This window comes from Astatotilapia calliptera, chromosome 18 (genome assembly GCF_964374335.1).
Source record: "Astatotilapia calliptera chromosome 18, fAstCal68.1, whole genome shotgun sequence".
NCBI classification, from domain to species: Eukaryota; Metazoa; Chordata; class Actinopteri; order Cichliformes; family Cichlidae; genus Astatotilapia; species Astatotilapia calliptera.
In genome coordinates, this window is record NC_137439.1 from 14,616,664 (window position 1) to 14,631,362 (window position 14,699).

Below are 14,699 nucleotides of genomic sequence, written 5' to 3' on the forward strand. Positions count from 1 at the left end.
ACAAATGTCAACCCACTGCCATTTACCATGTGTTGATATGGGCCACTTAAAGAGTTTATTGTTCATTGCTTGAGCATGTTTTTTATGGCGTGGTCTGCTGGGGCGGCAGCATCTCTGCTGGGGACAGGAAGAGACTGAACAGGGTGATCCGAAGGGCCAGCTCTGTTCTAGGATGCCCTCTGGACCCAGTGGAGGTGGTGAGTGACAGGAGAACGGCGGCTAAGCTGTCATCCCTGATGGACAACATCTCCCACCCCATGCAGCAGACTGTGACAGCACTGAGCAGCTCCTTCAGTGGGAGACTGCGGCACCCACGGTGTGGGACGGAGAGATTTCGCAGGTCTTTCCTCCCCACTGCTGTCAGACTCCATAATAAAGACTTTAACTGATCAAGCACACACATCCATACATATGCAATAATACTAAGTGCAATAATCCTTTCTGTCATCGTTGTATTTTTACTCAGTTGTATATAGTATTTGTATTTGTATTCTATTTTTATCTTATTGTATATTTATTTTATTTTATTCTACTGTATATAGTATTTTATTTTATTCTATTCTGTACAGTTGTGTACTGTATTTATTCTTATTGTATTCTAATTTTTGCCTCATAACTTTTGCACTGTCCACTTCCTGCTGTGACAAAACAAATTTCCCACGTGTGGGACTAATAAAGGTTATCTTATCTTATCTTATCTTATCTTATCTTATCTTATCTTATCTTATCTTATCTTATCTTATCTTATCTTATCTTATGTTTTAACCTGTATTTCTTATTCAGTTTGCCATTGTATTGAGAGCTGTAGCCGAATTATTTATTCATTTATTCAAATTATTAACATATCAAGAAGATGTTCTATATCTGCCTATCTAAATAATTCAGGCACATGGTGGAAATTGGTGGCTCGTAAATAATTTATTACCCTAGTCAGTTGATAATATTTTGTCGTGGTTGCATTTATTACATTTCAGTTGACTAATGAAATCTAATAAACACAACCAAGACAAAGTTAAAAGCTTAAATATTAACACAAGAAAGTAGAATTTATAAATATAGACTGTAACATTTAAAATATTCCAGAGGATTGGAAATGAGAAGACACCAGCCAATCAATCACAATCAGCTTTGCTGTTGGCTGATGAGGTGTTTGAACTTTGTGGATTTGTGTGGATGACAGAGCACTAAAGTCAGATGAGAGCTCACACCAAAGACGTTAGATCTGTGTTGATCCATGCATGTCTGTAATAAGCACACAAGTATGACACATCAGAATCTTCTCAGTAAAACCCCTAATAAAAAGAGGCTGGCACCACTGTTGCCAGCAGATTGTATGCGTGCATATCAATAGCGTTAGACTTATTTTTGCTAAATGTTTCTTCTACAAGGTCCATTTAACAATTTCCATTGGAATAGAACTCAACATTTACAATCACAAATGATTCCAGGTCTACCACTAGTCCCTTCACTGTCCATCTAACTCAGACACTAAGACCTCCAGGCTTAATCTGGCCTAAGCTGGTGAGACGCACTAAAGCACAGAGGAATCAGGATTGCATCCACTGGGGACATTGTCCTAATCCCCTTCTGCCCTCTCCCTTGTAAACACCGTTCTCTTCGTCAGGGTCGCTCATGCTTTTCCCCACCTCTCGCTCTCTCTGTTGCAATGTGCTACAGAACGGATGCCGGGACAACATAGAGATGAAAGGAGTGAAAAGTCTGGATTTCTTATGATCTCAAAGAGACTTGAGCCTCACGTGGTGAGTGAGGCCTCATGGTCGGAGCATGCCATATGCTAGAGCGGTGAGGCAGTGGGAGATCAGGCCCACGTCTACACTGCGGGGGATCAAACGCACTAGGGCCCTGATGTGGCAGCGGATACGGAGACTGGTCCGGGCCTGTCGGCATGGTGCGGGGTACCCAGTCAACTATAATGACCCAGACCGAGAGGAACAGGAGATGGTGTGCCTTGAGGTATGGATGTGTAGTTTTTGTTTGTTTTTTTTCTATTGCTTTTTAAAATTATTATTTATTGTTATATATAGCACTAATACTAATTCTACTACTACCATTTTATTTGGAGCTAATTTTCATGGAACTCATGCAGTCTCTCTAATTAAGTAAACCTAAAACTCTATAACAATTTAATACATTTTCCTCTGAATATATTTTACAGATTTTTCAACATGCTTAGCAGTATGGTTCTTATGTAAGACAGCGCCAATAATCAACACAAGATATCTAAAAATTAACAGAATACTACTGTTGACTATTGTAATCCTCAGCAAATGAGACATCCTTCATGCTATCTTTTGTTGTTACGGCAACCAGATTGCTCTTGTAGCATCATCAGCTTTTTTTGCTTCATGCCAAACTTCTATTCAGGGATGCACTTCCTGTTTGAACGGAGCTTAAGAAGATTAAAAGATAGCGTGCCTTGAAATAGTGTGATACAAGTCATTAGAAATCTAAAAACCAAATCACATGGTCAGTCACACAAAAATGGCTGACAACCTGCATTAACATCTCAGTGCGATATTTAATAAGTAATGACCGAATCAGAGTGTTGTGGATACACTCACAGGCTTACAATGTGATTTTGCTTGGAGTTTGGCAACAGAATCATTCTCGGTAAAGGGATAAACAAAGATTTCCGATGGCTTTCTGTAGTAAGGAGAGTCGTGTTGCTATTCACAGTGGGGAAGGGATTGTAAGAGACATGTGAGGACAAGGGAGCTGTTTCCATAATGAGAAAGGAGTCAGTGGAGAACTTGTGGATGTTGACATCAATCTTAGAAAGCCATAAAAACCCTTCTCATGGTAGACAATGATAAAGCACTGAGTTACACATTTTCTATTAACATATACTGATGAGAGCAAGTAAGGAGTTATCTTGCCTTAGCAGATGCAGATAACTAACTTAAAAATCGGGGCTTTGTCAGTCTGTCACCGAGCTGCAGCAAACGTCTCAATCTGATTTCAAACCGTGGACACTGACGCGCAGGTTGAAACCTTCAGATCGCCAGGACACCCTGACGTATCTTCACGTCAGAATAACTCTGAGTCTACTAAGTCTATGCTCAGTCTGTCACAGTGAAGATCATTCCTGTGCAGCTTTTGATATCAGGCTATTAAAATGATCGACTATGGAGTTTATTTGATTTGTTTTGGATAATGAACTTCACCTTTGGCACATGGATACTTATTTTCTACCAAAAAATGGCTTGGCCCGTTGTTATCTTAGCAAGGTCCAAGGTCCAATGAGACCTCTTTCCATTTTGGTGGGTGGTTGTGACTGCTGGCGGACTCAAGCAGAGAATGATGCTTTCTGTGTTCACTAACTTTCTTGAGTCAAACTGAGCTACTGGTACACAGCACCGATCACTCTGTGTCCTTAGACACTTCAATTCAAAGAGCGAGAAAGAAAAGGGCCTTCCATTCCTCCTCCAGGTTCGGCAGAGATACAACAGACAGTGTTCATGGAGCAAGGCAACAGAATTGATTCGCAATACATGAAAGAATAACAACCTGAGCGAATGTTCCAGCAGCGTTCACATTAATGCAAATGAACAAAGATGTGAAATCAAATTAAAATGGAGAAGCCAAGACTGTGCTTACTTTCTGGCATTGGGAATAGACATACATATTCTATACAGCAATGCTTAAACAAGTTCCCTCCCAGTTTATTATTTTTATTTATGTTACAGTTATTTACAGTTACTTATTATTATGTTGTCCCATGGTGACCTCCCGTCTATGAGGATGCACACCATCCCCATATTAGTGAAAAATAAGTTCTTTAACCAAAATTCAAAACATCCATATAGACGAGAATGCATTTTAAAATGCTTTTCAGTGCTTTTCTGCAGTTGGCTTTTTCATAACAGGCATGAAAACCTTTTGTAATCGTGTTCATGTGCTTTTGTTTGTGAATTTTATACTTGCTTTTGACATTTGTTTGATATGTTGTATGGTTATAGGTTTTGCTTCAGGCTCATGTTTATTCATAGATTCCTTTGCATTTTATTTCATTGTGTGTAAATGCCACCTGCCAATAACCACAGATGAAAATAACCACATGGCTAAATCTGGCATAACTGCATGATGGGCATAAGTGGTCATGCAAAAGTACATTGTACCTTTGAAATAAACTTAAACATTAGCATATGAGAAATGAAATGTCTATGACTCGATTCAGCTCCAGAGATCAGCACAGGCTCTGAATGGACTGTAAAACTCAAAATTACAAACAAAATTTTCATGACATTTAAGAAAGCGGATCCAGTATTACAGGATGTTGCTGTGCACAAAGCTACAAAATTATTTGTCCTGCAAAGTATTAAAAAATTATCCTGAAACAAATTTATTTGCCTCTAAATAATTGTGCTGAACTGGATCCCTCTGTGACGTAGCTGTTACGTAGATAAAGTGATGTTAAATTTAAAAGCAAAAGAAGTGATGAATCTGTGACTCAGTTACAATAATTAGCAAAACTGATTTGGCATGATTAAACTGAGTCTGACATTTAGAGTGCAAACAGCAATTTGATCAACACACTTCAGGGGAACAGAACAATTCATTACAAAACAACAACAAAAAAGCAAAAATGGCAAGTTAGATTCAAAGAGAGATAAAATTATATTTGATTGATTGATTTGATTGAACAGCTTCTCACAGATACCATGCATGATCTCTTGAAGTGTTTAAGTTGGTAACCATAGACCGTCTCCAGAACCTACCTGCATATTTAGCTCCAGTAATCAAATCTAAAGTTCATTCTGTCTCCCTTTAACCCACACAATGACTTGAATCACTTTAATCACCCACTGAAAGATTCTATTCATCTCGTCACACGGCTCTGTCGTCCTATTCTCCTTTGTGACCTTGTGTGTTCAGGCAAATTCCCACTTCTGCTCGGCCTTGTGCCATCTGAGGAAGTGTGTGTGTGCATTAAAGCATACACCCACATAAGCATCATTTATTGCTTGTGTGTATGTGCATGTGTCAATCTCACAGGGCTATCTGTGGGTCTAACATGAACACAAGGGGAGGTGTTAAATGAAGTGCTGTGGAGAAAGTCACATGATAACATCTCGGGGGTAATAAAGACGTGTCAGTGCTCTAAGTGCACCCCGGTTGAGCTCAGTCACAAAGTAAATAATGTGAGCAGGAAACAAATTCACTCTTTGCCCCCTTTTTTGATAAAATAACAGAACAGATGAATGTCTGTTTCCCAAGTGGAGCCACTGGCAGTGTCATAGAACAGTACTGGGTTTTTGCAGAAAGTGTAAGAACAGTTCTCCATGGAGTCTCCACACTCACATTTTGTACCACTTCTTATACCAGAGTGGAATTGGTGAGATTATTTTTTAGGGCACCAGGAGGCATCTTGACTGGCAACATGGCCCCAAAAGACACCGCACAAAAGCTCTGGTGTAAATTAAGAGGAATAAACTGGGTGTGTTACACTTTAGTTCTGCAGAAAAGACAGGTATTGTGGGCACAGTGCCACCTGGTGATAGTAAAAAAGCAATACATGGCCTATAGTCAAAGCAAAAGTGTCATTAATAGCATATAATGGATCACACTGAAGATGTATGAAAATATATTGTACTGCATAATTATACACTGTAATGCCTGTGCACATGTGTAAAATGATCAGGGGAAACCAAGTGAGAGCTCATAACACTCCAAAAAGCTTTCCATGTTGAAATCCATGGGCACACTTTAAGTCATCAGGATGTGGTGTCTTCCTATGTTGTAGATGGACGGAGCACATCGTGTTAGTGCCGTAGCTCAGTCAACCTCCAGGTGGCAGTGTTGTCTTTTAGAATAACACGGGTCGCAGGCCTGTGCTGTGGATTAAAACACGCAAGTCTGATAGATAATACTCTGTAAAGGAAAGGAAATTAAGGGGGAGGATAGAGGAGGAAATAGAAGCCTATTCACTTATATCCAAAAGAGACAATTCACATTGAAAGGATTTAGAGGTAGAAGTATTGCAACAGTATTCAAATATATAGTTTCGTCATCCCTCCCCTGTTTCTGGTTAAGCCTTTAAAGCGTTTAAACAAATATATTCTCCTGTGAGCGGATAAAACATACCGTATGCATCTGAATTTGTGCATGGCGTATCCATGCGTTGAAATATGAGCTCCGGGGTTTCTCTCACGACGTAATATCACACTAAACTTCACAAATGATTTAACATTAGTTGGCAAAGTCATGCCATCCTCCTGCAGGGTTTAGCTGAACGCAGTGGTGCACTTCATTAGCCGCTGAAGGTTTCAGCACCACAGACAGCGACTTCAAGCAAAGCCTCACTGGCGCAGTCACCCCGACTAAAAAGTGTTTTTTCCCCCCTGGTATTCTTGTTAAATATGTTGAGATTTTTTAATAGCAGTAGCGTTAAGTTTTAGGATGTTTTATTAATTTATTGTTTAGATACCTGGTACGAGTTTCTAATAAACTTGCCTCACGCAGTTATTCCTATAATGGTCTCTTACTGGAGTCTTTCAGTACCTGCTCAGCAAACCTGTGCCATACTGTAAGGTTTTATGCTCTTCGTCGGTCTACTACGAGCTTGAGAGAGGGCGCATGCGTACTGACTTGAAGCAGCCGGTTTGGGGGGGGGGGGGGGGGGAGCCTTATGTGCCATCGGATGTAATCAAGGCAAAGAATTACCTCTTCTCGCTGTGCATACATGGTGAAATTGTAAGTACTGGTAGAAAAAGCGATGTATCGTTGCACTGACATGTTGTGAGCGGAGCGTTTGAGGCCGTTTCATGGGTATTTTTTTCTTTTTTCTTTAATGGCATGTAACTATCTAGCTGTACAGCGGGCTTTTAACGGGTCTAGGCAGTGTCTTTTCGGTGGTTGTCCAGGGCGATGAAGCTCTACGGTTCTTCGTGGTGGCACTTCCCATTGATATGATTCGCGACTTGCTAATGCAATGGTTTCTGCTGTGAAATCGCCCAGGGGCCATTAAACCTCAGTGTCGTCCACGTTTATGCCGCTGTGAAGGAGAACAGCGGTTTATTTGGCATTATCATGATTTATTCTCTGAATTGATACGACCACCCCCCCACCTCCTCCTCCCCCCATTTCATCGTCTATGGCTGTTGAGTCGAAGCATAGCCTACTGCAATAGTGTCAGCTTTGAAGTACCCGAACACCTAACGCGTAAAATATGCCATTCGGCAAGGCGCACGAAATCTGCAGCTGAAGCCAGCTCCGAATCTGAGTGAGAACACGGATCCATTTTAGAAATGACCTAACGGTATTGTATTCTCTGAAGGATGTGATAGAGCGATGCTGCGGTTATAGATTTGCAAGCTGCGCCTTCAGCCCTCCCCGCCACCCGTGGACCAAATCTCTAGACATTTTTTAAGCATCATTTCTTGTGTCAGGTAGTGGCCGGATGATGCCGACAGCTTTGTTACATAAATGATCTGACAGGATTTGGCAGTGCCTGACCTGATGATGACACATTTGTTAAAATCAGACAAGAAGTCATTCTCTGAGCATAGCCTGTCTGTAGTCTATAGGCCTACACACCAAGGGGATTCTGATGAATACACTACAGACCTATAGTCACAGTAATTACTCATGTACATGATAAATGTAGCCCAGAGGTTCATGACAATCTGAGCTTGTCAACTACAAATCCCTCCCCACTCCCCCTGAAAAAAGGCAAATATTTTCAATATTTGCAAGTGTATTTAATTTATTGCTCCACTTGGATTCAGTGAGCATTGTAAATCTTTTAATGTGGTGCTTTTACAACAAGGCGTTCACAAATTTTACATGTTGGATTACAGATATCGAACCTATGGTCTAAAATCCATTCTCTGTTTTTTTGGAGTGTGTGAGAGAGCACACAGCCAGTTTGAGATTAGAAAGACTGAAATGTTCTTGGCGGGTGCGTATTTGGCAGCAGGCAAAACAAAATCAGCAAAGTGTTACTCCATACTTGTTTCCTCAAAACAGCATTCCTTTGCAGCGAGACCTCTGGGGATGCTGGCACATGCTTCGACCAGAAAGCATCAGCAGCCCATCTAAGAAACAGATTGGTGTCAACCTGTGAGGCAAATCTAAATAAATTTGATGAAGCTGTCCTGGTGAAAGTACCAGGGGGAAAAATAGACTCGTGATCAGGATTTCACACTATCATCAGCTCTACTGTCAGAACACCCAGTGATGCCCTTACTACCCTTGTTACCCTGGGACTGATTTGTATCACATGAATGCATTGCAGGCCAAGAGATTTTTCTTACAAGACAAAATCTCTGTTGAATACTATTTCTGACATGAACAGTCTGAACTCAGCGCCTCCCTCTCCCCTCCCCTCTGTCTATAGCCCATGGGATCAGAGCGGATGGAGATGCGAAAGAGGCAGATGTCGGTGCAGCAGGAGTCGGCAGCGGGGGGAACTGCACCGGCCCAGCAGGACCAGCCGGGCCAGGCTAACCCACGGGGCTCGAATGCATGCTGCTTCTGCTGGTGTTGCTGCTGTAGCTGTTCCTGGTAGGTGTTTCCCCAACTGAGAAATCACCAATTGTGGCACAAACATGGCCGACATTATTGCACACAAGGCAGGACGCTCTCAGCTACCGTGTCTCAACCGCAGGATTCAGCTTGTGCTTCATGGGCTTGACATTATATTTCTTTTTTTTTTGCGAATCTGTATCTAGCAGCACCGTGACAACAACGAACTAAAGATCATGCAGGGAGTGCATCTGCTGGGACCATTTCACAGTTTTAATAAGCCCATTAATTGTCTTGATTTCTGTAGTGTTACTGGAAATTTAGAGTTGGAGTTGGAGTAAAAATCAAAGTAGTTGGCAAATATATATTTGACTCTGTAATTTTCTGTAATTGAGTACAGTACAGGAGCATATTTAAACGATACTGACATATGGCTAAAGTTGCAAGAAACTTTTAAACTTACAACTGAACCTCAAATATTTTGGGGGGAAAACAAACTTTTTTTTTGTGAGGCTGTTTAACCTTTTTCTGATAGGACAGTGGCCTCAGGGTGGATTCAAACCCAGGTGTTCTGGATTAGTTTTACAGTATACGCGTCTCCTGCTTAACCCACTGAGATAAATCTGCACCCCTATTTGGAAACACCATTAAATGAACTATTTTCATTATATAAGAGACAGTTTGCAAAAGCACCGCCATGCTGGCTTTGATTTAGAACCCAGGAGTGGACAGCCCACGAGAGGCGTTTGTCCAGTCAGTTTCCGCTTGGTGTTTGTGCCGTTGTAGGAGGCTAGGAGGGAGCTCATCTGTCAATCATTTATCATGACACTATTTAGTTGCTGCCCATGAAGCGTCCAGTACTTGGAAAGCAGTTGCAATGCTTCATGTCCAAAGATATCAGTGCAGCCACGTAACATCGAGCACACTCACACGATTTAATAAACGGCGGTTAAATGTGTACATACAGAGAGAGTGCATACAGCAAATTACAAAGTAGGTTTTCAAGCAAAAATGACAATTATTGGTCTCAGCTTCTTCTCATTATAGTTAACTTTACATGTTTGTGATCACGGCTGTTAGTTAAGTAAATCAAGCTACATGAATACACACTTTGGCCTAGAAGACACATTATGACGTGTCATACACAGTAGAAATAATCATTACTTGATTTCATACGCACATTCACTCTGCGTGGACTTGTGCATGACTTTAAAGGCCGAATATGTTGTACTACATTTAACTTGCACTTCATATAAATTATTGATGTATTTGTTTGATTAATAAATATACTAATAAAGAGCTTCTTTGTAAGCACACCTGCTAATAAAATGGAGGAAAGCTAAATGTATTCATAGTAACTGTAATAGTATAAAATTCTTATTTCGCACACCAAGTATGTTTATATGTCTGTGTTACCATTAGGAATGAAGATCGAGATGATAGGAACCGAAAGGCATCTTATGACGTCAAGGAAGGGACCACAGACTGTGAAGACTGGTCAGCTTATATCGCTGTACAAAAATGTGTTTTGATTTTTTTTTGTAGTTAAATGCATCCTCTTGGCTAAAGGCACTCTCTCGCTTATTCTGCACAGTCCTAAGCCCACGTTGGAGGAGGTGCACTCATGGGGGCAGTCGTTTGACAAGCTGATGTGCTGTCCAGCGGGGAGAAACGCTTTTCGACAGTTCCTTCGCACTGAGTTCAGCGAGGAGAACATGCTTTTCTGGCTAGCCTGTGAGGAGTTCAGGAAAGAGACCAATAAGAGTATGATAGAGGAGAAGGCTCGGGTCATCTACGAAGACTACATCTCCATTCTATCGCCTAAAGAGGTCAGAGAGCTTTGATTTAATCGTTTTGCAAATATTAGCGACCTGTTCGAACAAATACTGAAAGTATGTGTGAGTGTGAGGGCGCATCTAGAACATCTAGAAACAGCAGCACACTCCTTACATATTGAGCTTTAAACATCTAGTGATATAAACTGTTAGCATTAGGCAAAGGTTAGCCATTTCCCCCTGACTCCAGTCTTTGTGCAAAGCTAAGTTAACCAGTTCAAAGACTGTATATAAAAGATGGATGCAGCCTTTGGCTCTGAGTGGCTAAGAATGAAAAAATGACCCTGTTTCTTTCTTCCTGTTTGGGCACTTTCTTAATGGACTTCCACTCTTAATCACTAGTTTAGATTCTTTTTGTTATACAGCATGGTGTTCATTTTGTAACTTATTGTCCCCTTGGGGAAAATATCAGTACAGAGAATACAGAACAATAAGCCACTACTGCATGATTGTAAAGGTTTCTTGGTTTTACTGGTGTGATCCATGCCTTGAATAAGCCTGCTAGATGGTGACAGCTGCTAGATGGTGACAGCCAAAATGCTCCACTGGAGGCTTCAGTGAGTGACTGCACAGAGCCCTGGTCCATCTTTTCTTTACAGTCTATTAGCTTTCAGGTCGTCATCAAATTTTCAGTCGTGAAGCAAACAGTGACATTTCTCAAGGTTTTGTCGCACAAAAAGAGCACACGCTGTTCTTCCCTAACGGGCTATTCTCTCGACTCCCAGGTGAGCCTCGACTCCCGTGTGCGCGAGACGATTAACAGGAACATGCAGGAGCCCACATCGCACACCTTTGACGATGCCCAGCTGCAGATCTACACACTAATGCAAAGAGACTCGTATCCCCGCTACATGAACTCCCCAGCCTACAAAAACCTGCTCAACACCCTGTCAGAGCAGTCCCCTGAATCTTAGGGTGGTGATGACCTGTGATCTTTTAACTCTCTTTACCCCTCTCCCAGACCTTACCCCCCTTTTTTAAAATTTTTTCTTTGTATGTTCAGTGTAGGATTACATGAATCAGGCCTCGGGCCTGTCCCCTCCCAGGGATCTCAGCGCTATTGTGATCTGCACCTGACTGAAGACACTCAGGTCTTAAAATCTCCCGAGGGCTTGACATCACAAGTACTGCTACAGATCAACAAAGCAAAACACTCCAAAGGAATATGAATACATTTTAATTCTTTTGTTTTTCTTTTTCTTTCTTTTGATAGAAATAATCTATTTTATTTGTGTTCAGAGTTTTTTATGGTCTGTTGTTTTTTGTATGATCGTTTGGGGGGAAAATGATTCCTACTGTAGACTATATATTTATGAGTTTGTAAATAGTAAAAATGGAATTGTGGGTATTTTATGTGGAAACGCCTGGTTCTATTTCCTGCGTACAAAAATCAAAGCTCAAGTCAAAGGCTACACGTTAGCTCTACTTGCAGGCAGCTTTGTGGGGTACTGTACTGATTTTACCTTGTTTTCACCCCGTTTGGTCCCCTAACCTCACACTTCAGTACCTGTGACAGCGACTTGGCAACTCCAGTTCATGTAGAACCTGTGCGTGATTGAGAAATACTGTAAGCGTGGTGATCAGTGAAGTAACAGAAAGTGACAACAGCTCTTGTCACGGCGTGCAATTCGTTTCCTTAAGAAACTCAAATCAACGATGGAAGGGTGTTTTAACTTTTGTTACTTGAGCTTAACCACAAAAGATTGCCTGTCTAAGATGTTTATTTGAATTCAAGTGTTATTCACTGCACACCTCATAGGTTTATTATAGTATTACAAGTGTGACATAAGTAATTCTATTTACCAGATGAAGTATTTTTTATTTATTGATGTATACAAACAATACAGAAAAATAAGTACAAATCATATTTAAAGTCCTGTGATGGACCAAACTCTACTAAGCTGTCAAAAAAACTTTAAATAATGTTATTTTTAAAGAGTATATGGCTCTGTTTTATAGGTCTGTAATTTCCTAATAACGTTCCAGAAGGTTTCCTTGAAGGTACTCTAATTTGAGACTAAATATAAGGAAAATTATTCCATCATTTAAACCCAAATAAATATGAATTCCTATTGTTGTAAGGCCTAAACAGCTGGAATGGAATCTGTTTTCACGCTGAGAGTAAGAAGATTTATGATGCTCTTAAGTTTTAAATCTAAAGCTTTTCATTCTCAATTTCCGCTTAAGTATTTGCTCGTATTTATTTGACTTTCTTCTCAGGCTAACTAGACTTTATTCAAAGTCATTTCTAGGGAACCTTCTGGAATACACTTTGAAATGACCAAAAAATCACTATTTAAGATTACATAGCTCGTCTATGATATATAATTTGACATGATTATCAGTGACAGTAGGTTTCCGGCCAGGTTAGCAGCAACACCAAAGCTACCATGTAAACTGTGCTCATACGTTTTATCGAGTGTTTCACTGAGTAAAATTGGAGTTGCCAAGTGTTTAATACTTTTATGTACTCTAATAGTTTCAGTTGAATTACTTTGTTGCCTCACAAACGTGTCACTCAAAGACAAGATCCTCACATGGGGAAGTGCCTTGACATTCAGTTTTACGACATCTTTCTCATGGGCAGCGGTTACTTTCAAACGCTTGCCATAAGCGTGGTTACTGGAGCGTGAAGTCAGTTTACTGGAAATTGTCCCTTTCATTGGCCAAAATATTAAGTGTTTTGTCTTGATTTCTTAGTCGTGACTACATCTGTTCACTTTGGTAGGGCAGAGGCTGACGACAGCACATGTCAAACAAAGATTGGCGGACAGGCCGGTTGATCTGAACTTCTTACCAACCTGCGTGCAATCTGAGTTGATGGGTTCACTGCGCGGATCAACCTCAAAACACAACCTAAGCCAGTGGTTTGGAGTGATGCCTATAAATGTTTCTTTCTTTTCTGTTTACTATATGAAATGTGTTATTTTGCGCTGAGTTTACTGAAGAATACATTTAAAAAAAAAATACGAATAATGTGAATGTTTACAGTAAATGGTTGATTTTTTTTTTTTTCTGCTACTCTTCGAGAAAATAATGACTTGTGGGCATTTCGATTAAGATAAAATAAAGCACAATAATTTTACTGACTCTGGAATGATTTAATCAGCAAACTGCATGACACCAATATCAGTAAAATGTGTCAGGAAACGACTTTAATAATGTCCTAACAGCAAATTCAACCAACTCGGTTCACTGATAGGAATGGAAGAATTCTTTCAGTACATCTGCCCCTGTGTAAGTTTGAGCAGTTTAAATTCATGATTCTTTTAAAAATAACGCAGATCAGGTGAAATCCTAATTAAGAACATTTAAAATCAAAAGTAATGAATTCTGTGAACTCCTTGAAATACACGGTAACGTTCACATGAGCACAACATGTCAATTAGAATTAAACAAAAACACTTTAATTTAAGTGCGCAGAGGATTGTAGCAATATGCAGTTACTTGTGTACCACACTATTTTGAAATGCTTTATAAACTTTGAAAAGTTCATACTCTTTCACAGTACTGTGCAAAGGTCTTGAGCCGCATCTTCAGACAGTATAATATTTTTTTTTTCCTGAAGGTCTTTTAAAGTTTATCTTTGAGAATTAGCTGCTTTTATCTTTTAAGTTTTTGTTTTGTTTGTTTGTCAAGCCACTTAACCCTGATCTGTGAAACATAAAAGCAAGAGATGAACCAGTGTTGTGTTGTTGTGTCTACACATAACAGACAACCTAGCATAGAACCAATTTTAAATTCTATATTTAGGTACAAAGGTAACATAGTTTGACAGGTACAAACACTCTGTTAAACCCATTTAATTAAATAAATAAGATAAATTCTACTTAACTCACACATTGACAGTTTGATTTAAAATTCATTGTCTAAAATTTTATGGACCTAATTGTAACTATATAGGAATATTTTGCTGTGTCTGAATTTTATACAGGGAGCTTCTTTCATAAAAATGGTCATCGAATTCACAATAAAAAAAAAAAGTTGTTTCGTCAAAGGTTCAATTAAAAAATAAATAAGAACGTGAGATAAAACATATAGAGAAGTGTAATGTCTACCACCAGGCCTTCCTCAGTTTTAGCCCTTTTCAGTGAATAAAAAAATCTTAATCTTGTATTACTGTTCACTTTATGTGGTGGTGAAGCAGCAGAACAGCCCATCAACATAAAGTGGTTGCACCTGGCTATTTAAAAAAAAAAAAAAAAAAATCCTGGAGGAAGCCGAAAACAATTGGTGCATCTTCCCTTCTCCAGCCAACGATATTATCCTGTCCCTGGATGGATTAATATGCATACATCAGCATTCGCTTTGATGTGATGAATATTCCATCAATTACAAATGTATACTCTGTAACACACACACACACAGAAGATGTCT

The 14,699-nt window shown here is 39.9% G+C and overlaps 1 protein-coding gene across 2 annotated transcripts; it reads left to right on the forward strand.

Annotated features, from left to right (window-relative positions):
• Positions 1-1,571: 1,571 nt before the first annotated feature.
• Positions 1,572-13,407, forward strand: rgs20 (regulator of G protein signaling 20). 2 transcript variants are annotated; one of them, XM_026149920.2, is made up of 5 exons: positions 1,572-1,974; positions 8,360-8,526; positions 9,910-9,984; positions 10,082-10,316; positions 11,048-13,407. In XM_026149920.2, exons 1-5 carry the CDS (start codon positions 1,786-1,788, stop codon positions 11,234-11,236), a joined length of 855 nt encoding a protein of 284 aa, XP_026005705.1. In that variant the 5' UTR covers positions 1,572-1,785; the 3' UTR covers positions 11,237-13,407. The 2 variants fall into 2 exon arrangements, with proteins under 2 accessions (XP_026005705.1, XP_026005706.1); XM_026149921.2 differs by lacking the exon at positions 1,572-1,974 and adding an exon at positions 6,641-6,714.
• The last annotated feature ends 1,292 nt before the right edge of the window (positions 13,408-14,699 follow it).